This window comes from Hyperolius riggenbachi, chromosome 3, assembly GCF_040937935.1.
Source record: "Hyperolius riggenbachi isolate aHypRig1 chromosome 3, aHypRig1.pri, whole genome shotgun sequence".
Classification (NCBI taxonomy): domain Eukaryota; kingdom Metazoa; phylum Chordata; class Amphibia; order Anura; family Hyperoliidae; genus Hyperolius; species Hyperolius riggenbachi.
The window spans coordinates 127,855,813-127,883,157 of record NC_090648.1 but is presented as its reverse complement, the minus strand read 5'-3'; the positions used below and the strand labels follow the sequence as shown (position 1 = coordinate 127,883,157).

At 45.9% G+C, this 27,345-nt stretch overlaps 1 protein-coding gene across 1 annotated transcript; it reads right to left on the bottom strand.

The window, feature by feature from the left end:
* On the bottom strand, window positions 1–26,365 carry LOC137561140 (low molecular weight neuronal intermediate filament-like). Its single transcript, XM_068272402.1, has 4 exons — window positions 25,504–26,365; window positions 8,545–8,865; window positions 3,486–3,610; window positions 1–446 (listed from the first exon to the last, which is right to left on the bottom strand). The coding sequence occupies exons 1-4, from the start codon at window positions 26,218–26,220 to the stop codon at window positions 215–217; spliced, it is 1,395 nt and encodes a 464-aa protein (XP_068128503.1). The 5' UTR covers window positions 26,221–26,365; the 3' UTR covers window positions 1–214.
* Between the last annotated feature and the right edge of the window lie 980 nt (window positions 26,366–27,345).

Genomic DNA, 27,345 nt, shown 5'->3' with positions numbered 1-27,345 from the left:
CACAGTTCATTGGGAGTTTATTAAGCCTGATGCTTAAATGTGGTTTATTAGTACATTGTCTTATTGTTACACGTCCATTAAATGACAGTATGAAGATTTGTATGGCTTATTCTTTAACCTTCTCAGTGTTAGTTTACTCACACAAACGTTTAAAATAAATAAATGAATGGATTAAAATGTCAGTATGGCAGAATGGTGGTTTGTACAATGTTTCTCAGTTCTTGGAGGGGTTCTTATCTGAGGAGGCATCTCCTGATTTGGGGGCTTTGGGCTGGACAGGAGAGCCACCCTTGCCTCCATCAGATGTATCTTTTTTCTCTTCTTTGTGGATGGAGATTGTACTTGAGATGTAACTCTTGCCAGGACCGGAGTATGGGTAGCTAATCCCAAACATGCCACCTCCGCCCACAGAGGTCAGACGCGTCTCCTCCCCTTCCAGGAGTTTCCTGAGAACAGAAGGAGAGATGGTTATGGCGTATGTCATACATACCTGCTCTAAGGTAGCTATATACAATTAATAATAGCCAATTTAGATGTTCATTAAACAGATGATTTATAATTCTTCAACTGCTCCTGGTTGGGCTAGATGCACATTTAAAGCAAAGAAATAAAAGCATTGCTTGCACAGGTCAGCACAAAATGCATTTTAAAGGAGTCATCAGGCAAACTTAACTACAGCCCATTGACTTACCTGGGGTTTCCTCAGCCCCTTGCAGCTGACTGTCCCACGCTGACAGCTCCGCTCTCCACCGCCGTCACGGGGTCCCCGCACGGTGCAGAGGAAGACCTCCTTACTGCGCCTGCACGAAGCGTTGCTATCAATCAAGCCCACGTTGTCTTCGGCGTACTGCGCAGGCACAGAACTACAACGTGGGCTTGAGTGACAACAGCACTTCATGAAGGCACAGTAAGAACAACCTTGAGGTCATCCTCTGCACCGTGCCCGGTGGCTGCGAAACGGAGCTGCCTGCATGGGACAGTCAGCTGCAAAGGGCTGGAGGAAGCCCCAGATAAGTAAGTGGGCTGTAGTTAAGTTTGCCTGATGACTCCGTTAAGGTAGCTATACATCTAGCGATTCTGATTCAATCATCAAAGCGAGCAACTTTATTGGGGAATCGACTTCAGTATAGTTGATTGACTAGTGACCCACACACTACAAGCGATTCCTATGTGATTCACCTTCACTAATCAATCTGACCAATGTTGTGTCTCCATGCTCTGAATGCAAAAATCGATCGAATGATATGTGAACAGTAACCGATTCCTGGGCGATCGACCGATATCTTGCATCCTGCTCGATCAACTAAGCTGGTCGATTCAATATGATATCAGCCACTTTTCATCGAAGGGGCATTCTGGAACACACTCGAGTCTCTCTCGATTCCTTCTCGATTTGATAAAATGATTGAATCGAATGGTCCATCATACTGCAAAATCGCTAGGATGTGAGCGTTGTACAGCGAGAAACTAATTAGCACAGATCTCCGAGCTTCCTGGTTGTCACCTAGGACTCTAGGAGTGGTCTTTCGTACAGCTCCCACTCCTTATCTTTGTATGCTGTTCTTGCTCCATCTCTATTGAGGCTCATACACACGCCAAACAAAAGTTATGGAAACAAACATCCAACATCAAGGAAATGATTTTACCAGTGACTTAGTTGAAACAAGTCTTTTCTGCACACCGATATTGCAAATGACCAACTCATTTAAATACTGTGTAGTACAACACTATGCACGACATGTCCTCATTCGGTGGAACAATGTCGTCATTGTACACATGTGGCCACTGGCCAACTGCACTATGTCTGCCCAACAGTTGTGTGAGTTGATCCGCTGGAGAGATCGAGCAAAATGCCTGATAAAGGTCGCTCATCATGTTGTTTGGCTACGTGATTGTTGTCCAACACAGCAAAATCTGTTGTTTGTTGGACATTTAAAAAGACCTTAGTTGAGTGTGTGTATGTGCAAATACTGCCCCACCTCTAGTTCTTTCCTGCTAATCCCGCACCATCTCTAGTTCTCTCCTGCTAATACTGCACCACCTCCAGTTCTTTCCTGCTAATCCTGCACCTCCTCTAGTTCTCTCCTGCTAATCCTGCACCTCCTTTAGTCCTCTACTGTTGATCCCACACCTCTAATAATTCTCTACTGCTAATTCCGCACTTTGTCTAGTCCTCTCCTGCTTATCCCGCACCTCCTCTAGTTCTCTACTGCTTATCCCGCACCTCCTCTAGTTCTCTCCTGCTAATCCCCCGCCTCCTCTAGTTCTCTCCTGCTAATCCCCCTGCCTCCTCTACTTCCCTCCTGCTAATACTGCACCACCTCTAGTTTTCTCCTGCTAATCCAGTGCCTCCTCTAGTTCTCTACTGCTTATCCCGCACCGCCTCTAGTTCTCTCCTGCTAATCCCCCGCCTCCTTTAGTTCTCTCCTGCTAATCAATAGCCTCCTCTAGTTCTCTCCTGCTAATACTGCACCATCTCTAGTTTTCTCCTGCGAATCCAGTGCCTCCTCTAGTTCTCTCCTGCTAATCTCGCGCCTTCTTTAGTTTTCTCCTGCTAATCCTGCACCTCCTCTGGTTTTCTCCTGCTAATTCCACGCCTCCTCTAGGTCTTTCCTGATAATCCTGCGCCTCTAGTTCTCTCCTGCTAATCCCGCTCCTCCTCTAGTTCTATCCTGCTAATCCCATGCCTCCTCGTTTTCTCCTACTTTTCCTGTCCCATCGTTATTCTCTTCTTGTCTCCACACTACATTTAGTTCTCTGTTTTTATTTCCAGCCCACCTCCAGAGAGTGATGGGAGGAATGGCAGCAGTGATTAAGGTAAGAATTCAGCTTAGTTTAAAGGGACACTTAAGTCAAACAAAAAAAATGAGTTTTACTCACCTAGGGCTTCCAATAGCCCCCTGCAGCTGTCCGGTGCCCTCGCTGTCTCCCTCCGATTCTCCTGGCCCCGCCGGCAGCCACTTCCTGTTTCGGTGACAGGAGCTGACAGGCTGGGGACGCGAGTGATTCTTCGCGTTCCCAGACTCATTAGCACCCTCTATGCTGCTATATGGTATATGATATATGCTATAGCAGCATAGATGGCACTATTGTGGCCAGGAATGCGAAGAATCACTCGCGTCCCCAGCCTGTCAGCTCCTGTCACCGAAACAGGAAGTGGCTGCCAGCGGGGCCAGGAGGATCGGAGGGAGATGGTGAGGGCACCGGACAGCTGCAGGGGGCTATTGGAAGCCCCAGGTGAGTAAAACTCATTTTTTTTGTTTGACTTAAGTGTCCCTTTAATGCAAACATTGCTCTTCCTTGCTGTGTGAGACCCATTGCTATATACCTATAGCTGCAATATAAATAAAGCATATAAAGATCTTTATATGTATACAGCTGTACATTTTATACTTACCTCCTAATTTTTATCTTAAAACATTTTATGTGTTTGAGAGCTCATGTTAGTCTATACACTGTCCTTTTTGCAAATATGAATAAATTACCGGTATGCTGCAATTTCAATATCCAGAGCCATCTTGACATTGAGAAGGTCCTGGTATTCCCGCAAGTGACGAGCCATCTCTCCCTTAGTGGTTCTTAGGGCATTGTCAAGCTGATTGATGGTCTCCTACAGAGAACATATCAAATTCATTTCATTATGATAATATGAAAATCTGGACAAGAAAAGCCATCAGATAATATGCTAAGAAAGACTCCAATGGGGGCACAGCTGGGTAAATAAGCACAAGGCTTTCCAGCTGGGCACCATGGCTGTAGAGTGAAGCAGCAATGCACAATTCTTTCAACAGTTCTTTCCAAATTACTACTCTTTTCTGCTATTTGCTATATTTGTCTAAGAACATGAGCTTAGGCAGTCTATGCTAATTAGAGAAAACTTGTTCTCAACAATATAGAAATTATATTGAGCACTTTGAGGTTGATTCACAAAGGTTACTTATTTTTCACATTAAAGGTAGCCATACACTGGTCGATTTGCCATCAGATTCGACCAACAGATAGATCCCTCTCTGATCGAATATCAGATTCGACCAACAGATAGATCCCTCTCTGATCGAATCTGATCAGAGAGGGATCGTATGGCCACCTTTACTGCAAACAGATTGTGAATCGATTTCAGCCTGAAACCAATTCACCATCTGCTGAGCTGCCGCTGTCGCCCCCTGGGCGCCCGCATACATTACCTGAAGCCTGGTCTTCTCCGCATCGGCTCCCGGCGGGCATCTTCTCCGCATCAGCTTCCGCATTCCAGCATCCAGCATAACTTTCTGTCACCCCAGTGACAGCGGAAGTTCAAATAGAGCGCCCTCTATTTGTACTTCCGCTGTCACTGCAGTGACACAGGAAGTTCTGCCGGATGCCGGGAGGTGATGCGGAGAAGATGCCGGGAGCCAGCTTCAGGTAATGTATACCTGCGTCTGTCGTACGCTGCTAGCGATGCGCTCCCTACCCGCGGCGATCGACGGTAATTTCCCGCACAGCGCGATTGACGGGACAGATCTATTTCGGGCCGAAATAGATCGAAAATTAGCGTGTTGCGTGAACGATTTGACAGCAGATTCGATCCCAGTGATCGAATCTGCTGTCGATCGGCGGGAAATCGGCCTAGGGTGTGGCCAGCTTTACAGTAAGGATTGCTAATGCATAAGATAAACACATAATGAGATAAATAGAGAAGGAGAGCTAAACCATGCATTATGTCAAATAAGGAGAGTTAAATCACAATTTAAGTTAGATAAGGAGAGCTTTGTGAATCAGGCCCTAAATGTGTAAAGTACTATTTTAGCATGTAAATTGGTTACTTAATAAGATAAAAGAACAGGTTCATTATAGGATGCTGTAGTAACCAATCACAATGCAGTATCATTGGGTAGTATTGTAGCATAGGGAAAAGCATTCTTGCCTTGCTAGTTCAAATCTGGACCAGGACACCATCTGTATTGAGTTTGTATATTCTCCAAGTGTTTGCTTGGGCTTCTTCCAACATCCCCAAAACATACTGATAGGTTAACTGATTCCCTCCAAAACCGGTTTTCGATCACAACAGGAACATAAGACAATGAATGACTATGGTAGAGATTAGATTGCGAGATCCTCTGAGGGACTGTTAGTGACATAACTATATATATATATATATATATATATATATATATATATATATATATATATATATCAGAATTTATTTTTCGCCAAGCACGACTGGGTCGTGCCCGGAATTGGGCTTGGCACAAGCAGGGCATAGAAACAGTAAATGACACACACCAGAGATAGCAATACATCAAACAAGTACAATACGGTACGATACGGTAACAGTAATTACATAACAACCATTTTTAAAAGAAGAGTTCTTGAGTGCAGGCCTGCTTAGGACTTGTCCAGCTAGTAAAGCAAGCGGCCTAAGGAGGATCCGCTCTTCTTTTGGTGGTGGGGGGTGGGAATGGGTCCACAGAGTTCAGTGATTTGACAGCTGAGGGGAAGAAGCTGTTCCTGTGTCTTGAGGTCCTGGTGTAGATGGCCCGATACCTCAGGCCTGAACGGAGACGACAGAAAAAGCGGGAGCCTGGTTGCGAAGGATCAATTGCGATCCGCAAGGCTCTGGAGCGCAGTCTAGTGTTGAAGAGTAGGTCCAGTGGGGGAAGTGGTTTTCTGATGATCCTTTCCGCTGATCTGATGACTCTCTGTAGTTTGTGTCTGTCGCTGGCAGAGGAGCCAGCATACCAGACAAGGATAGAAGAACAGATGACGGATTCGATGGTGGCTGAGTAGAAGTTCGTCAGAAGTTTCTGGTCCATGCCGAACTTCCTCATTTGGCGGAGGAAGAATAGTCTCTGCTGGGCTTTCCTCTGGGTGCAGGTGGTGTTGGCCTTCCATCTCAGATCGTTGGAGATGGTTGTGCCCAGGAGACGAGCGCAGGGGACCCGTGCAACTTCTGCGTTGTCGATGTGGATTGGGGGTGGTGTGGGTGCACGCTTCCTAAAGTCGATGATCATCTCAACGGTCTTTGCGGTATTGAGGACCAGCCCATTCTCCTTGCACCAGTTGCAGATTCTCTCAACCTGATGACGGTATGCCTGCTCATTGTTATTGGTGATGAGGCCCACAATGGTGGTATCATCTGCAAATTTGATAACTTTGACAGAGTTTTCAGTGGATCTGCAGTTGTTTGTGTACAGGGAGAACAGGACTGGTGACAGTACGCAGCCTTGTGGGGCCCCTGTGTTGGTGGTCCTTGGTTGGGAGAGGATAGTACCCAGCTTGACGACCTGAGATCTATTTGTGAGGAAGTCAGTTATCCACAGGCGCAGGGTGGGGTGAACTTTGAGCTCAGCAAGGTTCTCCTGAAGTATTTGAGGGCTGATAGTGTTAAACGCTGAGCTAAAGTCAAGGAGGAGGATCCTGGCAAAAGAGTTTGGTCTATCCAGGTGCTCATTGACTGTCTCCAGGCAGATGTTAATGGAATCCTCAGTGGACCTATTTGCTCTGTACGCAAACTGGTGTGGGTCCAGCAGAGGCTCTGTGAAGACTTTCAGAAGAGGCATGACCATGCTTTCAAAAGCTTTCATAATGACGGATGTGAGAGCCACAGGTCTGTAGTTGTTGAGGTCGGTGATTCCCTGTTTTTTGGGAACGGGGATGATGGTCGACCTCTTAAAGCATGCTGGGACTTTGCCTTCCTGGAGGGATCTTGTAAAGATGGAGGAGAGAATAGGAGCTAGCTGTTGAGCACAGGTTTTTAGGCATGCTGGTGACACTCCGTCTGGGCCTGAGGCTTTCCTTGCATTTAGCCTTGACAGGTGGCGCAAGACGTCGTCCTTGTTCACAGCCAAAGAGGGTGAGATTGGACATGGAGCAGATATGGTGGAGGAGGGAGCAGGTGGCTTTGGGAGACCTGCAGATGCTGCTTGGTTCTCAAATCTGCAGTAGAAGTCACTGAGGTTCTCTGCAAGCTCAGTGCTAGGAGTTGCATGTTGAGGGGGGGGGGGGGGGGGGGGGCTTATAGTTGGTGACGGCCTTAAGCCCTTTCCAGACAGCTCGTGAGTCATTTGAGGAGAGGTTCTGTTCCAGCTTTTCTGCGTAGCTCCTTTTGGCAACTCTCAGTTCCCTGTTTAGGTTGGTTTTTGCCCTTCTATAGTCCTCTTGGTTACCAGCCCTATGCGCAGCTTCCTTGTGACTCCGCAGGTGTCGTAGTTTTTTGGAGAACCATGGTTTGTCGTTTGGATAAAGTTTAAAGGATTTCATTGGTATACACTGGTCCTCGCAGAAGCTAATGTAAGATGATACGTTGTCTGCCCACACTATACCAGGGCTGTGGAGTTGGAACAAAAATCTTTCGACTCCAACTCTGACTCTCTTCAGTGGATGAAACCACTGATTCTGACTCCAGGTACCCAAAAATGCTCCAACTCAGCCCTGCTACATACTATGTAAAAGCACTGTGGAAGATGCCAGTGCTATACTGTATATTAATAATAATAGCTGATATTGTCTTCCTGCAAGTGGTCATTGGCATTCGGTAGTGATCACATGACAGTTTCAAACTTGTTGGAATAATGAACCTTGGGTCAAAAATTAAATACTTACTTAAGAAGAAGGAAGCTTTTGGATCCTGTAGAAGCGTGGCCATAGTGCACCTGCATGAGCACAGCCGCGCCTGGGCAGTAAACCAGAGATGCTCATTCATAAGCTGCTCCATACTACTGCTCACGCACAGCCATGCTCGATGTGCAGGAGGGTCCCGGGCAGTGGCGGTGGCCGGGAGGACAGCATAGGAAGCCCCCTGGAGGATCAAAGGCTCCCCTCTCCTTAGGTAAGTATTTCATTTTTGACCTGGTTCCCCTCAGGTTCACTTTAAGTTCCTAAGGACCGGGGTCCTCTGAGCAGCAGAGGAGTAGCTATGGGTGGGCAAGAGTGGATATATGTCCCCGGACGCAGCACTGTGAGGGCGCTCAGCACGGCCGCTGCATCCCCACGTGCAGGAGAGGTGGCTCACTAGCTGCCTGAAGTGCCCCTGCTTCTCTCCCTCCCTCTGCAGAAGCATTAACAGCAGCAGAATAAGGCTATCTAAAGGGGGCACATCTGGCCATCTAAACAGGGTGAAGGGAGACACATCTGGCTAACTAAAGGGGCATACATTTGGCAGGGAGGGGCACATACATGTAAAGGGGGGTACATCTGGCTATGTGAATGGGGTAAGGGGGCACATATAGCTATCTAAATAACTTTTGACTCCACCCATGACGATGACCACATCCTGATGTGTGACATCACTGAAAACCCTAGCTACGCCTCTGCTGAGCAGGAGAATATCAGAAAACATAGGTGATCCTGCTAGCCTGGTTTGATTAATTAAAGCTAAGTGCTGTAAGGTGGCAAGAATTTCTGGCCATAGAGGGGCGTTGTTGAAAAGCTAGTGACACCTGCAACATCTACAAACGCAGGATGTCCCAACTTTGTCCAAGTAAAAGAAGTTATAAAGAAAAATGATACTGTAAATTTAAGCTAAAAATAAGTCTGTGTACTACGAGGGTCAGATAATGGCATTACCTGCATGTGAACAATCTCTTCGTTGTTCCTGTCCTCGGTTTCCTGCAGCTGCCTCTCCAGCGACTCGTTAGCACTGCGCAGAGCATCTATCTCCAGGTTCCGGGCCTGCATTTGTCTCCGGTACTCGTTGATCTCCTCCTTGGCTTGCCGCATGTTATCGTTGTTTCGAGCTGCCTCCTGGGACACGTTGGCAATTTTGGTCTGGTACCATTCTTCAGCCGTCTGCTGGTTGCGGGTGGACAAGACCTCATACTGCATACGAATTTCCTTCAGGGCAGCTGTAAGATCTGGCTTATTAACCACATCCATCTCCACAGTTATCTGCAAAAAGACATGTATAGTCATTTATAATGATTCTGATACACAACACAAGTCATGATACAATACATATTTGTAGTAGCATGAAGAAGAAATAGATCCCCTACTGGTATTGGAGAATGAGACAAGACCAGCCAAATAACATGTATATTGTGCTTTTCTCCTGGCGGACTCAAAGCGCCAGAGCAGCAGACATTAGGACACGCTCTATAGGCAGTAGCAGTGTTAGGGAGTCTAGCCCTAGGACACCTTACTGAATAGTCTGTATTCAAGTATACCAGCACTCTCAAATAGTTCAAAGATCACGCTCTTTTTATTGAGCTGACATATCCACAGAAAAAACCGACAATTGTTTCGGGAACTCGCAGGGTCCCCCTTTCTCAAGGTGTCACACGCCTTGAGAAAGGGGGACCCTGCGAGGCCCCCGAAACAATTGTCGTTTTTTTCTATGGATATGTCGGCTCAATAAAAAGAGCGTGATCTTTGAACTATTTGAGAGTGCTGGTATACTTGAATACAGACTTTGCCTAGTGGTTTGCCTATGCCACAATACCAAGCACCCACCTTTACATGGTGTGCCCAACCACAACTTTTCTATACCTTACTGAATAGGTCCTGGCTTTATTGAATAGGAAGAGCTGAGGTTCGAATCCAGGTCTCCTGTGTCAGAGGCAGAGCCCTTAACCAGCACTCTATCAAGCCAATGAGACCTGTTTGAATTACCATGGCAGGTACTCAGGCTTGTGAGCTCAACCACTATCCCACCACCAGATTCTCCAAGATGTGTACTGGCCCTCCAGCACCTACTAAAATCTAACTGGAAGCGAAGAGATTTTACCATTTAGTCAGCATGTACATGCAAAGTCCATCTTCAATGTGACTGTCATTTCGATTATTTATTATCCTTTCTTGCCTTATAATTCTGATCCAGTTCTACATCATGCCTGGAGAAGAAATTTGGGTTTCCAAAGCTTGAAAATAAACTATTTACAGTTGGTATTACCTAAACCAACTTGTATTAGTTTGACAAAAAAACAAACAGTCTTTGGACCATATTCTAGGTGTGATATACAGTATTAACAGTGAGAGATAAGATTATAATCTTATTATGCACCACATGCGGGAGGCTGGTTTGGAGTGTGGTTTAGGAGCTTTGGTCTAATGCTCCAGTTCAGGCACAGTTGATCTGCATGCATTTAACAGAACATTATTTTAAACTTTGTGTAAAAAGTTGAACTTTTAAAAAAAACAAAAAATAACAAACTAACGGCTTAACCAATACAGAGATCCTCATTGCCTTGGCAGTGATCTTCAGCTGTCTGCTCCCTTTTGGTCAGTCTGAAACACTCCCCTATTGGTCACATGGAATGCAAGGAGGAGAATGATTGCTCTGCCAGCGTAAGCCATGCCTCCCTGATGACTGATGGCCTATACTAGATGTTAGGGCCTTAGCCCACTAACGCAGTTGTATCCGCTTCTGTCTGCTTTTCAGCATCTCTACCATTGATGTGTAACTGAAAAGCAGACACAACTGCGTCAGTGAGCTCAGGCCCTTATTCTGTGGTAGGGAGAGATACGTACAAACTAACTGGGAGGAGGGGAGTTGTACAGGAGGTTGCTGAGATGGGGAAAATCTATAAACTAGTAGCTTAATGACAAAAGCTACAAAACTGTGTGGGGTACCCCCAATATTCGCACTCTTTTACCCTTGGGTGCAGCCACTAAAAATAACTTTTTTTCAATCGTTTTGTATTTTTGAAAATCTTCATGCAGTATGTATTTAATGGAGTATTATGTATAAACGAAGTGTGCCTGAACTGAGTCTGTAAAATACACTGTCATGCAACTCTATAGAACCCGAGGTGGGTTTGAAGAATATTATCTGCATACAGAGGCTGGATCTGCCTATACAGCCCAGCCTCTGTTGCTAGCCCAAACCCCCCTAAGGTCCCCCTGCACTCTGCAATCCCTCATAAATCACAGCCACGCTGCTGACAAACAGCTTGTCAGAGCTGGCTGTGTTTATCTCTATAGTGTCAGTCTGCTGCTCTCCCCGCCTCCTGCAGAACTCCAGTTCCCGCCTGCATCCCTTCCCTCCCTGCTGATTGGAGGGAAGGGATGGGGGCAGGGACTGGAGCTATGCAGGAGGCGGGGGAGCAGCTGAGACTGACATTACAGATGTAAACACAGCCGCACAGCACGGCTGTGATTTATGAGGGATTGCAGAGTGCAGGGGGACCTTAGGGGGGTTTGGGATAGCAACAGAGGCTGGGCTGTATAGGCAGATCCAGCCTCTGTATGCAGATAACATTCTTTAGGGCCAGTTCACACGGACGGCAGGCGGCGTTGGGGCGGCCAGGAAGTCGCGTCGTCCTGTGACGTCCCGTTCGGTGGCGGCGGTACAGAGATCGTCGCGATCGGCATTTCTCGTCCCCGCAGGGGGACATGAAGCCGCGCCGGCTAGCCGTCCCTGGACGTTGCATGCGGCTTCTAGGGACGGCCGAAACGATGCGTTAAATCGGGATCAGAACACCGCGTTTATGCAATCGACGGTAATCGACGGTAACCGCGCAATGCTAAACGCTCCTATTCACTTGAATGGGAGAGTTTAGCCGATGGGTCCCGAACGCTTGACGGTAGACGCCGCCAAGCGTCCGTGTGAACCGGCCCTTAAACACACCTCGGGTTCTCTTTAAATGCTTTGCATAAATAGAGATTTATCACAGTTTGATTTTCAAGATGTCAGAGTGTGACAAGTGTGTTCCACTATGACCCAGATAAGGGCTGCACTCCAAATAGCCGACAGTTTAAAATAATTCCAGTCTATGTTTGCTGGATCACTTATGGTCTCCCTAATGAAGATCTCCAGAGACACTTTAACAAATAAGGCTCATTTAGTGCGTTTTCACTGTATGTAGCAAACCTTCTCAGACCTAATCTTGCAGATACACGATGATTGATGCTGTCCTAGTCTGACCTTCAGCCCAGCTGGCGAGGAAGGCGTTAACTCATCAACAGCTGATGGTAAATCCCAGATGTACCTCAAGGTATTGTGGGTAAGACAAGTGCATTAAATGAACAGCTGGACTCTGGGGATTGAGGGAATAAAATGCAGGATGGACACTGCGATCTTTAGAAATCTTATTATGAGTCATCACCCAGAGGAAGGTTTTATCCGCAGAGCAATGAGAGCGAGGAAGAGTGCTATATACGAAAGCCAAACATTATAATGTATTATGTCTGTCTACATCATTAAATGAAGACAGACAGAAACAACATCCACCTTCCTATAATTATCATTACACTGCTGTACAGGCTGTCATACTGTAGCTAGTGGCCAGTAGAGGAGATAGTTATTACAGGTAACGCAATGAGAGAATTGAGAACTGCATGAATTGACAATGGTCTGACATTAGCAGATGGCTAATCCCAAATACAACAGGGGAGACATAAAAATAGTTCAGGGTGGTGTGCCTTAATATTTATGGCTTCATCATAGTTGGCCCACATTCCCTGGAGCTGCTACATAGGCCTGTAATATAAGAAATTGGCAGCTTCCATCTAAAGTTTCTCATACAGAGGTTTGTCATTGTAAATTCCTTTTTAACCTTTTAGCAGTTAATTTATTTAGAGGATTGCAAGTGCTCCAGGCCAATTTATTTTAGCACTTTTTTAAATTTCTTATTTGTTACATTTCCCTGCTTCTAATTAGTACTGCTGTAATGTGTATGTATGGCCACTTGTCACTAGGGGGCAGTGTGAGACAATTAAAGCGGACTTCTGCTTTCGGTTTCTATATTTTCTGCTAGTAGAAAGAGATCAAAGCATTCCAAGAATTTACAGCACGATGAGCTCTGCCGACTGAAGTCAAAAACAGTGCAAACACTATTGAAGCTGCTAATGGGTCAAAATGGTATAATGAATGGTTACACAACTGATTCTTTATATAATTGTTAACATTATATATAAACTTGACTTGCCAAAGAAAAATCTAAAGCTAGGTGCATTAGTAATAACCAGTTTGGGAACTTAGCTGGGTTTTCCAATCAGAAATCCCAGAACTGCCTGTACCCGCACCTTGTGCAAAGCAGAGGTGTCAGCCTGGAAAGAAGAGAAAATGGGCCGGTCAGCAGGGCCGCATTTACCATAAGGCACTGTAGGCACGTGCCTACAGGCGCATGATGATGGAAAGGCAGCTACCCTCCCCAAGTGCCTCCCTCCCTTCTATGCAGAGTCCCGACAGGAGTCTAAATGAGAGGTTACTCACCCGGGCCTCAGCATTCCACTGATGAGATCTCCAGTTAATCAGGCACCTCAACTACTTAATACTGAGGGTACCTCTGGCTACCTAATGCTATGGGACACATGTAGCTACCTATGACAGGCATGGTAAGTAAGGGAGATGTGACAGCTGGAACGGCCAGCACACTTGCCGTGCAGTTTGGTGGGGGTTTGTAGGTTTATGAAGGGTGGAGTCTAGGGTGCCAGGACATCTGTGCCTATAGGCTCCTGTGATGTAAATCCGGGCCTGCCGGTCAGTCTGCCGTGTGTAACATGTGACCTTCCCTGCATTTCCTGGCTATCAGTACTCCAGCTGCTGTAGGAAGCCACCTGCTCATGTCAGCAGAAGATGTGCTTATTGTCTTGGTCAGGCTCTGGTTGAGGTACTTCATGGAAAAATAATGACTGCTTGAGAATCAATAGCAGGGCCGGGCCGAGGCATAGGCTGGAGAGGCTCCAGCCTCAGGGCGCAGTGTAGGAGGGGGCGCAGAATTCATTCAGCTGTCATTCCTAATTGTGTTTGAAGCAGCAAGAAATAAGAAAAGGGGATACATGGCAGTGACTAGACCAGATAACTAGATATTAAGGTGTTGGGGAGGTTGTGGGCCCTGTGGCGCCTCTTAGTCTAATAGCAATCAGTGTTTGATGGCTCGGGTGGCAGGGATGGAGGGGCGCACTTTGGTGTCTCAGCCTTGGGTGCTGGAGGACCTTGTCCCGGCTCTGATCAATAGTGTATAGAGGATGGTGCACTGTATGCTTACTGGGACAAATATGGGCTGAAGGTCAGTTACTGTCCTTTATCTGCACATATTGACTACATGACCATACTGCAGCACATCTGCAATTAGTATATGTAAATAGAACCACTTATTATGGAAAGTAAAATGTGGGCTTGTTATAGGGAAGCGTTATAGCTGCCTGGTCACAGGAAACATGATGGCAACAAAAATACATTGCAGAAGGCCCGGGGAGGGAGCCTGATGGTACCAGCAGAAAACAATTAAGATTAAACGGGGCCTCAGGTAAGATAGTAGTTTGTGCCCACTGCTGATGGTCACATATCTTTTTTTGGTAAGATTTGGTGCGAGGTGGCATCCACTGAGCCCTTAGACTTTCTTCAGGCTCTAGGCAACTGCCTAGAATTGCCTTATGGGTGGATTCGGCTCTGGGTACCGGTGGAGGGGCGGGGGGACGACACAACATTATGGCCAATAAATTGCTCAGAGCACAGCATAAGAAGGGGCAGATGCAGTCCTGTGTTCATGTAGTAGTGATGATATTGAATTCCATGGGTCAAGATGAAAGCATCATGCTGCAGTCATTCAGAATTCATTAACATATATTGATCTGCTATGGTGATGAGCAATGATCTCAGCTCTGCTCCAAGCAGGCTTGTGTGATCATGAGACGCTGATGTATCATTAAATCCTACCAGAATCCATAGTTCCTCTGCTCTCCAAATACAGCACAACTGAAGCAAGAGGGACTTGGAGGCTGCCATGTTTATTTCATTTTAAGCAATACCAGTTGCTTGCTGATCCTCTGCCTCTAATACTTTTAGCCATAGCCGCTGAACAAGCATGCAGCAGATCAGGTGTCTCTGACACTATGGTCAGATCTGACAAGATTAGCTACATGCTTGTTTCTAGTGTGAATCAAACACTACTGCAATGATAATGGCAATCAGACACTAGATACAATGGTGGCTTCAATAGACAGACAGAATTTTTCAGAAAAGGCCTTCCCTCCTCCTTCGGTTGAGCCAGGGGTCTGCCATTGGCATCAGGTCAATTGCCAAAGATGTCTGCACTGATTACCATATCAGATGAAACACATAAGAGGTGATCATTTTCTACCTTGCATGCACTTGTAATGCAGGTTGTATGCAGCTTGGAAATATGGCAATAAAATGCAACTGCGCACTTTGGTCTAATTTCAAGATGAATGCAATTTGCATGCTAGTGTTTATGATGTAATTAGAGCATGTCACATGACTCGCTTTCAGCTAGTGTGCTGGCATGGCCTGTGCTTTCACCATCCTCAGACCAAGAGCAGGGAAGGACCTGCTACACAGCTACCCGTGCAATGCATACACAATAGAGATGACTAAGAGAGGCTGTGAAAGGTCTCCTGGCAATTCATTTTATGCGTCTCTATATATACATCTTCACCTTGCCTGACAGGTCACCTTTATCTATACATCAGGGACAATAATCCATCAATGTCATTTCATACCGCTCTTTGCTCTATTCTAGTCCTGGGAGATTAAACAGCACTAAACAAAATGTGTCATCCTGAATATCTGACCCCAAAATGCCTACTGTATTCTCTGAGCTCTGCACTGAGTATTGCTGCCTAACCTGCTGCTGATGCTGCATGTAAATATAACACATATTCTGCAACCAAGACTTAATTAGCACATTAAGAGTCTCTCTTATCTCTGATGTAACTGAATGTCAGACTGTTTACAACAGATACTGATCAGTTTCTGGAACATAAATTGATGCAAGGTGCCAACACACCCGCCAATACTGTTGCCAGGCAACAGTTCAGGGGCCGAGCGCTGTACAGACTTCACCTTGCCCTAACATCCGAGGTGAAAAGAGATGAGAGAAAAGAGATGAGAAAAACATATGTATATATCCTCCTTCTCCTAAAAATGACTTTTTGAGCTATCCCACAGTTTTATTTTATATTTTAAACTAGTTTTTAAGTTTTTACTGTTTCGTTGTCTCTGCTCAAAGACCCCTTCATTGAAGTATGCTAGAGCTCAAATCTATGAATTATTGACTTTTTTTTTATCTCTTTCCTGCTCCAAGAAGCCATTTACTGACAGGAAAGTGTTTTATGGCTGTAATTACTTATCAGTGTGGATTATGCTATAGTCTGACCCAGTCCGAAACAGTCCCGACCCAGACAGAAACTTTCACTTGCATGCCTGATGTTTAACTCTTTCAGGCAGGCAGAGAAAGAAAAAAAGGAACACAGCCTAGTTGTTTGTGTACTTGGCACTGTACATACACGTGTCTGTCTCATGTCACCTCGGTTGTCCTTTAAGTTTTAAGGTGCCTATTAACCGTACATTTTTTTTAATCAGATAAGATCTTTCAAAGCACTTTTTAAGATGGAATTGTACATAATACTGCACAGTGTGTGGTGAATATCGATGTAAACAATTCTTTGCTCGATTGGGACAGAAAATTCAATCTATCCGAAAGTTGGATTTTACGATCATATCTGAAGAGAGAAAATGCCCTAATCAACCTATTTATGGGATCAATAATTACCTTTCTAAGTATTTACGATCATAAAAAGTGCATTGAAAGATTGCGTCTGATGAAAAAATGGACACCTTTAAAGCAATCAAACACTATACAATTTAATGCAAGCCAGACACAGCTCTGAGTACATTTACAAGCAGGTTAACCACGTGAAAGCTGCAAACTTATGTACAATAGGTTTCAGCTGAGGCAACCAATGGGTGCTGCCTCTGCCACGAATCTAGTGTATGTACAGCAGTCCCCGTCCACCCATGATGCCACGACGGAGCGACTTAGCCAATGATATTGCTCTTTCCCTCTCTCTGCCCGCTCCTTAGTAGCCACTCCACCCCCCTTCATAGCAGCAGAACAGGTGATACATCTGTACAGAATTCGGCCTGAGCTGTAATACGAGGGATCGTGCTTTTGTTGTGTGTACCCAGCTAAATTCTTAAGATCTGATTCAAAATTCACTCCTTTGCATATGAGATATATTCAGAATGCATCAGTAACTCAACTCAGAAAATGGCCAAGTCTATGGACCCACTAGGATCAGCAGTGATTGGCAAAGCGCTAAACCAGTGGATCCCTATGGGGGTGGTCCTACCAGTGATCGCAAAATGCTGCTTGCAGTATTTTGGGAGTGATCGTCTCAGTGGCTACAGCAGCCAAATTGTGGTCGCTCCGTGAACCAATGTGAAATCGCAGCGATTTGCGATAGCTGCAAAGCCCCTGTAGTGGGTTCCAGGCATTAGGGATTTTGTTTATAGTAGATAGTGGAGTCTATACACAGAGACCAACAAATGCTGCCATCCAGAGACAACACAGGAAAACGCTGGTGCCTGAAGCAAAGCTTTCATAACAGAAGAGAAATGTTGGCTTGGTAGAAAATATATTTCTAGCTGAAGGCAGCTCATCAATCTACCCTGTACTGCTGTGCATTCAAATCAATACATTCCATGCCTTGATTTCCCACCTCTCCGTACAATGACAGGTTCTGCAGGAGAGCTATTCTGCCAGATGCAGTCATTCCTGGCTACCTGCTGGGTAATCGCATGCAGCCGGGCTGTGTATGGATGAACAGGCTGCTCAAGGGTTAACAGAAGCTATTTTTAACAGCAAATTATTATTATTTTGATGTAAAATATTGCTTCACACACAGGTCCAATACTCAGTAGTACTCTATGACCGTTTATGAATACCTTCCACATCATGTTTTCTATTTTTAATTAACTAAAAACACTCATTCAAGTTTGTTGATGTATAATTTTTTATTTTTATATCTCAAGGAATTAAATATGAAAGTTCAGATAGCCCTCAGCGCAGCATCTCCTGGCTTCCGCTTACCACATGTTAAGAATCTGCTCTGGATCATACATGTCAAACTCTGGCCCGGCCCGCAGAGCCATCAAACTTGGCCCCCAAGTGTTTTCCTCACTTTGCATCACGTTTGGCTCGCTGTACCCCCAGGGAAGCTATATTGGAGGTGAAGCTCCAGATCACCAGGGAGGCCATATAAGGGAGAGAGGGAGGGGGAAAGCACTAGACACCAGAGAACTGTATAGAGGAGGGATGGGGTCAATAGACACCAGGGAACTGTTTAGTGGTATGGTAGGAGGGGAACCACTAGACACAAGTGAGCTGTATTGGGGGAGAGGCGGCCACTAGACACCAGGGAGCTGTATGGAGAGAGAGGGGGTCACAAGACACCAGGGAACTGTATAGGGGATGAAGGAACACTAGAGACCACTACTAGAACTAGAAATGAATGAACTGTATATGGAAATGAAAAGGAGGTGGGTCACTAGACCACAGGGAACTGTGTAAAGAAGAGGAGTGGGGAGCATTTAACACCAGGGACATGTATGGGGTAGGAAGGAGGGCAACTAGAAACCAGGGATCTGTATAGGAGAGGGAGGAGGGCCACTAAACACCAGAGAACTGTATAGGGGAGGAAAAGGGCCACTAGAAACCAGGGAACTGTATAGGGGAAGGAAGGGGTGGGGGGTCACTAGACACCAAGGAACTGTTTAGGGGCGGAAGGACCACTAGACACCAAGGAACTGTATAGGGGAGGAAGGACTGCCACTAGAAATCATGGAACTGTATAGGAGAAGGAGGGGGGCATTAGACACAAGGGAACTGTATAAGGTTGGAAGTGAGACCACTAGGCACAAGGGAAATGTATGGGGGAGGGAACCACTAGACACAAGGAAACTGTATAATGGAGGGAGGGGGCCACTAGACACCAGAGAACTGTATAAGGGAGGAAGCAGGGCCACTAGAAATCAGGGAACTGTATAATGGAGGAAGGGGCCACTAGACACCAGAGAACTGTATAGGGGAGGAAGCGGAGCCATTAGAAATCAGGGAACAGTATAGGGGAGGGAAGGGGGCCACTAGACATAATGGAACTGTATAAGGGAAGGAGAGGACCACTAGACACCAAAGAAGTGTATAGGGGAGGGACCTAGGACCACTGAACACCAAGGAACTGTACAGGGGAGAGAGCGGGGACCGCCAAATACCAGAGAACTGTATAGGGGAGGAAGGGGGGCACTAGACACCAGGGAACTGTATAAGGGAGGGGACTACTAGACACCAGGGAACTGTATAGGGGAGGAAGGGGGGCACTAGACACCAGAGATTTGTATAGGGGAGGGAGGACCACTATACACCAGGGAACTGTATAGGGGACGGAGGACCACTAAACACAAGGGAACTATATAGGGTAGGGAAGTCCACTAAATCCCACTGAGCTGTATAGGTGAGGGCTGACCACTAGACACCAGTGGACTGTATAGGGAAGGGAGGACCACTGAACACCAGGGAACTGTAAAGGGGAGAGAGTGGGGACCACCAAACACCAGAGAACTGTATAGGGGAGGGAGGGATGCCACTAGAAACCATGGAAATGTATAGGGGAAGGAGAGGGGTCATAAGACACCAGGGAATTGTATAGGGGAAGGAGAGGGGTCACTACACACCAGGGAACTGTATAGGGAAGGGAGGGGGCCACTAGGCAATGAGGTTGGCCTGCAACTTGGTCCCAGTGTACAATTTAGGCCCACTTTGTATTTGACTTTGACACCCATGATCTAGATGTCTTGATGTTGCTCCAGTAACAGTACCCAGACACTTCTATGTACAAATAATACACTTGCTCCAGCCAACATACAGCAAATGATACTAATTATGCAGATGTCAAAAGAGTCTGGCTCAAGATGTGCCCTTCAAAGATAAACTAGCATTCATTAATGATTGTAAGTGATGCTGAAGGCTCTCGCTCCCATTGAGGGATGTGTTTTCTGTACACCAGTGAGGGAGGATACTTGGACATAGTAGACTGCAGTATATCTACCCACACAGACTGATACCCCATTTATGACTTGTGACATCAACTGGAATAGAAACTGTGTGCTATTAAAACTCTGGCTCACAATGCGTGTGTTACACCCACTAATGAGCTATGGAGTCTGCCAGTTTTGAATATGCTGGTTTCGAGGCTGTAATGATGATCGACTGGATGTAATACTTCCACTCTTTGGAAAAAGATTTCAGATCAAGTGAGTCAAAGAAGGTTATCTGATATGTATACTTGCCCCCAGGCAGATGAAAGGAATAAAGAGTATTACAGTGAAAGGAAGGAAGGATCATCATCACAGCCTGTAAACCAGCAACTTTATAACACGCTCAATTTAGTAGCCACAAGGCAGAGCAGCTCTCAGTAGTATGAGTTCAGCGACATATGCTTTGGTGAACAAAATAACAATTGCATGCATATGCATCAGTATCACTAGAGTAGTAAAAGAGTTAGGGTAAGATTTTGGGATACAAAGATTTAGAAAGCAACTAAAGGCTAGGTAAACAGGATGCTGGGGCTAGATATCAGAGTTAGGCATATATGAGGGGTGGATGCTGGGGCTAGATATCAGAGTTAGGCATGTATGAGGGGTGGATGCTGGGGCTAGATATCAGAGTTCGGCATATATGAGGGGTGGATGCTGGGCTAGATATCAGTTAGGCATATATGAGGGGTGGATGCTGGGGCTAGATATCAGAGTTAGGCATATATGAGGGGTGGATGCTGGGCTAGATATCAGAGTTAGGCATGTATGAGGGGTGGATGCTGGGGCTAGATATCAGAGTTAGGCATATATGAGGGGTGGATGCTGGGCTAGATATCAGAGTTAGGCATATATGAGGGGTGGATGCTGGGCTAGATATCAGAGTTAGGCATATATGAGGGGTGGATGCTGGGCTAGATATCAGAGTTAGGCATATATGAGGGGTGGATGCTGGGCTAGATATCAGAGTTAGGCATATATGAGGGGTGGATGCTGGGCTAGATATCAGAGTTAGGCATATATGAGGGGTGGATGCTGGGCTAGATATCAGAGTTAGGCATATATGAGGGATGGATGCTGGGGCTAGATATCAGAGTTAGGCATATATGAGGGGTGGATGCTGGGCTAGATATCAGAGTTAGGCATATATGAGGGGTGGATGCTGGGGCTAGATATCAGAGTTAGGCATATATGAGGGGTGGATGCTGGGGCTAGATATTAGAGTTAGGCATTTATGAGGGGTGGATGCTGGGCTAGATATCAGAGTTAGGCATATATGAGGGGTGGATGCTGGGCTAGATATTAGAGTTAGGCATATATGAGGGGTGGATGCTGGGGCTAGATATCAGAGTTAGGCATATATGAGGGGTGGATGCTGGGCTAGATATCAGAGTTAGGCATATATGAGGGGTGGATGCTGGGCTAGATATCAGAGTTAGGCATATATGAGGGGTGGATGCTGGGCTAGATATCAGAGTTAGGCATATATGAGGGGTGGATGCTGGGGCTAGATATCAGAGTTAGGCATATATGAGGGGTGGATGCTGGGGCTAGATATCAGTTAGGCATATACAGTATGAGGGGTGGATGCTGGGCTAGATATCAGAGTTAGGCATATATGAGGGGTGGATGCTGGGGCTAGATATCAGAGTTAGGCATATATGAGGGGTGGATGCTGGGCTAGATATCAGAGTTAGGCATATATGAGGGGTGGATGCTGGGGCTAGATATTAGAGTTAGGCATATATGAGGGGTGGATGCTGGGGCTAGATATCAGAGTTAGGCATGTATGAGGGGTGGATGCTGGGCTAGATATCAGAGTTAGGCATATATGAGGGGTGGATGCTGGGGCTAGATATCAGAGTTAGGCATATATGAGGGGTGGATGCTGGGGCTAGATATCAGTTAGGCATATACAGTATGAGGGGTGGATGCTGGGCTAGATATCAGAGTTAGGCATATATGAGGGGTGGATGCTGGGGCTAGATATTAGAGTTAGGCATATATGAGGGGTGGATGCTGGGGCTAGATATCAGAGTTAGGCATGTATGAGGGGTGGATGCTGGGCTAGATATCAGAGTTAGGCATATATGAGGGGTGGATGCTGGGGCTAGATATCAGAGTTAGGCATGTATGAGGGGTGGATGCTGGGCTAGATATCAGAGTTAGGCATATATGAGGGGTGGATGCTGGGGCTAGATATCAGAGTTAGGCATGTATGAGGGGTGGATGCTGGGGCTAGATATCAGAGTTAGGCATATATGAGGGGTGGATGCTGGGGCTAGATATCAGAGTTAGGCATGTATGAGGGGTGGATGCTGGGCTAGATATCAGAGTTAGGCATATATGAGGGGTGGATGCTGGGCTAGATATCAGAGTTAGGCATATATGAGGGGTGGATGCTGGGCTAGATATCAGAGTTAGGCATATATGAGGGGTGGATGCTGGGGCTAGATATCAGAGTTAGGCATGTATGAGGGGTGGATGCTGGGCTAGATATCAGAGTTAGGCATATATGAGGGGTGGATGCTGGGCTAGATATCAGAGTTAGGCATATATGAGGGGTGGATGCTGGGCTAGATATCAGAGTTAGGCATATATGAGGGGTGGATGCTGGGCTAGATATCAGAGTTAGGCATATATGAGGGGTGGATGCTGGGGCTAGATATTAGAGTTAGGCATATATGAGGGGTGGATGCTGGGGCTAGATATCAGAGTTAGGCATATATGAGGGGTGGATGCTGGGCTAGATATCAGAGTTAGGCATATATGAGGGGTGGATGCTGGGGCTAGATATCAGAGTTCGGCATATATGAGGGGTGGATGCTGGGCTAGATATCAGAGTTAGGCATATATGAGGGGTGGATGCTGGGCTAGATATCAGAGTTAGGCATATAGGAGGGGTGGATGCTGGGCTAGATATCAGAGTTAGGCATATATGAGGGGTGGATGATGGGGCTAGATATCAGAGTTAGGCATATATGAGGGGTGGATGCTGGGCTAGATATCAGAGTTAGGCATGTATGAGGGGTGGATGCTGGGCTAGATATCAGAGTTAGGCATGTATGAGGGGTGGATGCTGGGCTAGATATCAGAGTTAGGAATGTATGAGGGGTGTAGAGTATAGCAGGTATCGTGTGTGTGCGCGTGTGTGTGTGTGTACATTCGAGTGACCTTTGGCAATTCCTTAGGTATGCTGGTTATGCAGCAATATTGCAGCCATTGCTAAATGAGACCAATATGTAGATGGAGAGAACAGTTCTCTGCACAGGATGGTTATTCTCAACACTAAAGGTGGCCACACACGATACAAAAAAATGATCCAATTTTACAGTAATTCGATAAAAACGAACGGATATCCTAAAAAAATGGAAAGCTTTTTTTTCATTCGACTGAAAAATTCGATCCGATTTTCAGTTTTCTTTGATTTTTATAGATTCGGAATGCCAGATATTTTTCTTCAATATTTATAAAGATTGTATGGTGTGTGTTAGATTGTCAATTTATTAATGTACACAACCTAGCAATTTTTTCAGAGTTTCCAATCATTTTTATCATAATTGGGGAAAAATTGAACATATATGTGTGGTACATTGGTCATATTTTTGAAATGTTACAATCAGAAAAATTGATTGTAATTCTTAAATTGAACAGATATTTAAAAAAATTGTATGGTGTGTGGCCACCTTTATGCTGGGAATACACGGATCGATTTCCGTGGGCGCTTCCGCTCGATTTCTGCTATTGTCCACCCGCAGGTATCGAGCGGGGAATCGATCCGCGCGGTGATCGGACCTGTCGGAAATTATCAATCGAGCCATCAGCAGCTCGATTGATAAGAAAAAACTCACCGTGTATGCCCAGCATTAGACTTCAGGGATACAATCCATAGTACAGTCTTAATTCTCTTTTAAATCCATCCGCTCTCTACATCCTGGTGAAACACCTCTGCACTGCCATTTTATATATTAACAGAAGGGAGACCAGAAGAAATCCAATGCAAATGTATTGCTTTATGTGTATATGTAAAGTAAGGATATAGTCTGCCAGTCATTGCTACACATCTGTGTTCTCTACATTTGTAAAAGGCAAGGCTTCCTATCATTTCCAGGGACATGTAGCGGATTGTACATCTGGGTAGTCACACCCATCTTTGCATGCAGAACTACAAAGTATCAAAGTCTCCACTATGACATATTTACTTAAAGGGAACCTGAAGTAAGAGGTACATGGAGGCTGCCATAATTATTTCATTTTTAACAATACCAGTTACCTGGCAGCCTTACTGATCTTCTTCCTCTGAGGCCCAGTGCACACCAAAAACCTCTAGCAGATCTGCAAAACGCTAGAGGTTTTTGGAGCAGAATTCAGAGCGATTCTAGGCATGTTTAGAGACGTTTTCTAAACATGCCTAGCGTTTTTGGGAGCGGTTTTTGTGTAGCAGATTACAAATATTGTTACAGTAAAAGCTGTTACTAAACAGCTTCTGTAACAAAAACGCCTGCAAAACCGCTCTGATCTAGCATTTTTCAGAGCAGTTTTCCATTTTCCTATACTTTGCTGCACCCCCGAATTTGCGTTTGTGGAAAAAACGACCCGCTCTGGTGTGCACCATCCCATTCACTTTCATTAGCCAAGTGGTTTTCCTCCTGCAAGCGTTTTAAAAAACGCTTCAGAACCACTCTGGTGTGCACCAGCCCTAATACTTTCAGCCATAGCCCGTGAACAAGTATGCAGCAGATCAGGTGTATCTGAAATTATTGTCAGATCTGATAAGATGCTTGTTTGTGGCTGGTATGATTCAGACACTACTGCAGCCAAACAGGTGATCAGGGCTGCCAGGCAACTAGTATTGTTTAAAAGGAAATAAATAGGGCAGCCTCCATATAAGTCTAACTTCAGGTTCCCTTGAAGTGGAAAATACCAGATTTTACTTTACAAAGCCCATATAACATGATAACTGGGCATGGGCGTAGCAATCACCACTGCGACTCCTGCCATTGCAGGGGGAGGAGGGGCAGAGGCTTTGGGGGCCCCTCCTCCTCCCTCTCCTCAACCGCAAGTGCAGCTAATTTGCAAAAAAAACCTCCCCATTCACTAACAAGAAACGTGTGCAAGAGTGTGCAATTTTTCCTGCTTCCAGGCAGTTCTTCACAGCAGAAAAATCTCTGCAGCCATTTGCCAGCTCCTGATCAAGTGACCCTCGTAGAGTTTGGGAACCAAGGGGGCCCCATGTTATCATTTTTGCAGGGGGCCCTATTAAGTCTAGTTACGCCCCTGGGTTCTATGTCCCTGCTACAACTGCATTCAGACTAGAAGAAGGATGTAGGCACAGTTTCCTCACTAGAGAAGAACCTGCAGTGATGACTCATCACTGTGCTGCTTTTCTTCACTGTCCAACTAGCACTGTAGGTCCTGGCCGTCTGCCTTTGTTTGGGAAAAAATATAATTTGGATAAGACTGGCCCAACACAATTCTAATTCTTTTGGCTGATACGGCTGGAGTTTAAATATAAAGTAGAAAAATATTGATTTGTGTTATATCTATTGATTCATGAGAATCAGGCACATAGATTTTCAAGGGCAAATCTTTAAATTCCATACTGTCTGATATGTATCGGGACAAACACACTGCTAATGAAATCACTTGAGTAATCGCCTCGTACAGAACCTCTCCCCCCCCCCCCCCCCCCCCATCTGTGCGTGAGCCACCGCCCTGTCTGTCACACCCACTGTTAGCCCCTTGGGACCCACCTGCGCTTCTGTCACTGATGCCTGGAGCTCAGCCACCTCCTCCTCATGGACCTTCCTCAAGAATGCCAATTCATCCAGAAGAGACTCCACTTTCTTCTCCAGCTGCAGACGGTCCAAGGTGGCTTGATCTACGTCTCTTCTAAAGTTCTTAATTGCATCTTCTGCTTCCTCCCTCTTGCTAACCTCATTGTCCAGCTTCTCCTGCAGTTGGTGGACGCAGTTCTCCAGATGTTGGCAGTCGACTTGAGCTTGATCCTTCTCATGGAGCTGCTCCTCTAGCCTGGATCTAAGCTCCCTGAGCTCCTGCTCGTAGACTTGGCTGAGCCTTGAGGGCTCTGACTGCTTCTGTCTCAGCAAGGTCACCTCTGTCTCCAGTAACTTGTTCTGCTGCTCCAGCTGGTGGACCTTCTCGATGTAGGTGACAAAGCGGTCATTGAGACCTTGCAGTTGCTCCTTCTCGTTGGTCCTCACGATCTTCAACTCATTGCTGAGGGCGGTAGATTGGGACAAGTCAAACTGATCTTGGGGAATGGAGGCGAGGTGGCTGGCTGGGGACCTGCTGATCTTCCTGTAGCTAGAGATGCTGCTGGTGTAGGTGTCTCTGGGTCTGTATGACGGGGTGGACCTGGAACTTGAAGTGTACAGGTGGCTGGCAGACCTAGGAGAGTCTCCAAAGATTTTCTTGTAGGATGAAGTGTAGAGATCCCTGGAAGTCATGGCTGAGCCTTGCAGGTGGGTGTGGGATGCTGCTGGTGATGGCTTAGGTTATGGAACCTTCCTGATTGCCCCTCTGCACACAATGCACACTGCAGACTCACAGCATCACTTTATATACTCATGCAGCTCGACCACCCATCCCGGGCTATGGCCACTCCCATGCATCTCTACAGCATGTGCTCTATGCAACCCCTCTCTGCAGCCTCATCAGCATCCAACCATCCCAGCATCAAATGTGCCATCAGCACTGTCCGCCTACCCAGCACTACAGGACACAGAGGAGAGAGCTGACATCTTCATACGAGAGCCAGAAAACACTGCATAATTCCATAGCCTGTCTGCGGATAAAATGCCAAATCCATTATGTGGATCTAATGCCCGCAACGTGTAACAGTATTCCTGTTATACAATATTCTCCATTCTATGATGATACAATGCAGTCATAACTGTTATGTATCAAATATACATCCTCCGAATCTCAGCCGTACACGCCCTCTTTTTAACTATGCCTGTCCTGAATCTGGGACTGTAATTTTTGTTTCTTCTTTTTTGCTTGGCAACACAATTCCTTTGCAGTGTTATCCTACATGACACTGTTTCAGACATGCTTTGGTGCGTGGCTATGTTACCTATGTTTCATATAATCAGGATACAAAATGACACAAACACAACGCAGTGGGGCAAGTTCTTTAATTCAAAGGTCCAGAGACAGGCATTTTTTTGCTGGTTTCATTTCTTCATGTGTTTATTCAGGTAAGCGTTGCAATTGGAACTCACAGGTCAATTGCTATGATGATGGGCAGAGAGAGGGGAGGGGGAGAGAAAATAGTTCAATCTGTATTTGTGAGACAGAAAGCATTCAGTGTTGTAATTCATAGAAGTTAGTATGCCTATGTGACTGATAGGAAGCCTCCCTTTCTATAAAGTGTTGGTAAACTACTTCTGGTAATAGTCTAGTCACACCGCCCTTTATGTGACTGAGCAGCTAATGCTGACAGTCTTTGCATCCCATCAAGCTCTCTGGGCCTTTCCACTGCAGGATAGGATGGGTGTGGATGGCAGAGGGAGGGTCCCTCTGTTCTGCAGTCACAGGAGTATTGTCCACTCCTGCACTAAATACATGAG

Coding starts and splice junctions, on each gene's coding strand:
- LOC137561140 (XM_068272402.1), bottom strand. CDS start 26,220: ATGACTTCCAGGGATCTCTACACTTCATCCTACAAGAAAATCTTTGGA. Junction 3,611..8,544: donor AAGAGATTGTTCACATGCAG/GTAATGCCATTA, acceptor TGTTCTCTGTAG/GAGACCATCAATCAGCTTGA. Junction 447..3,485: donor ATTGAAATTGCAGCATACCG/GTAATTTATTCA, acceptor TTCTGTTCTCAG/GAAACTCCTGGAAGGGGAGG.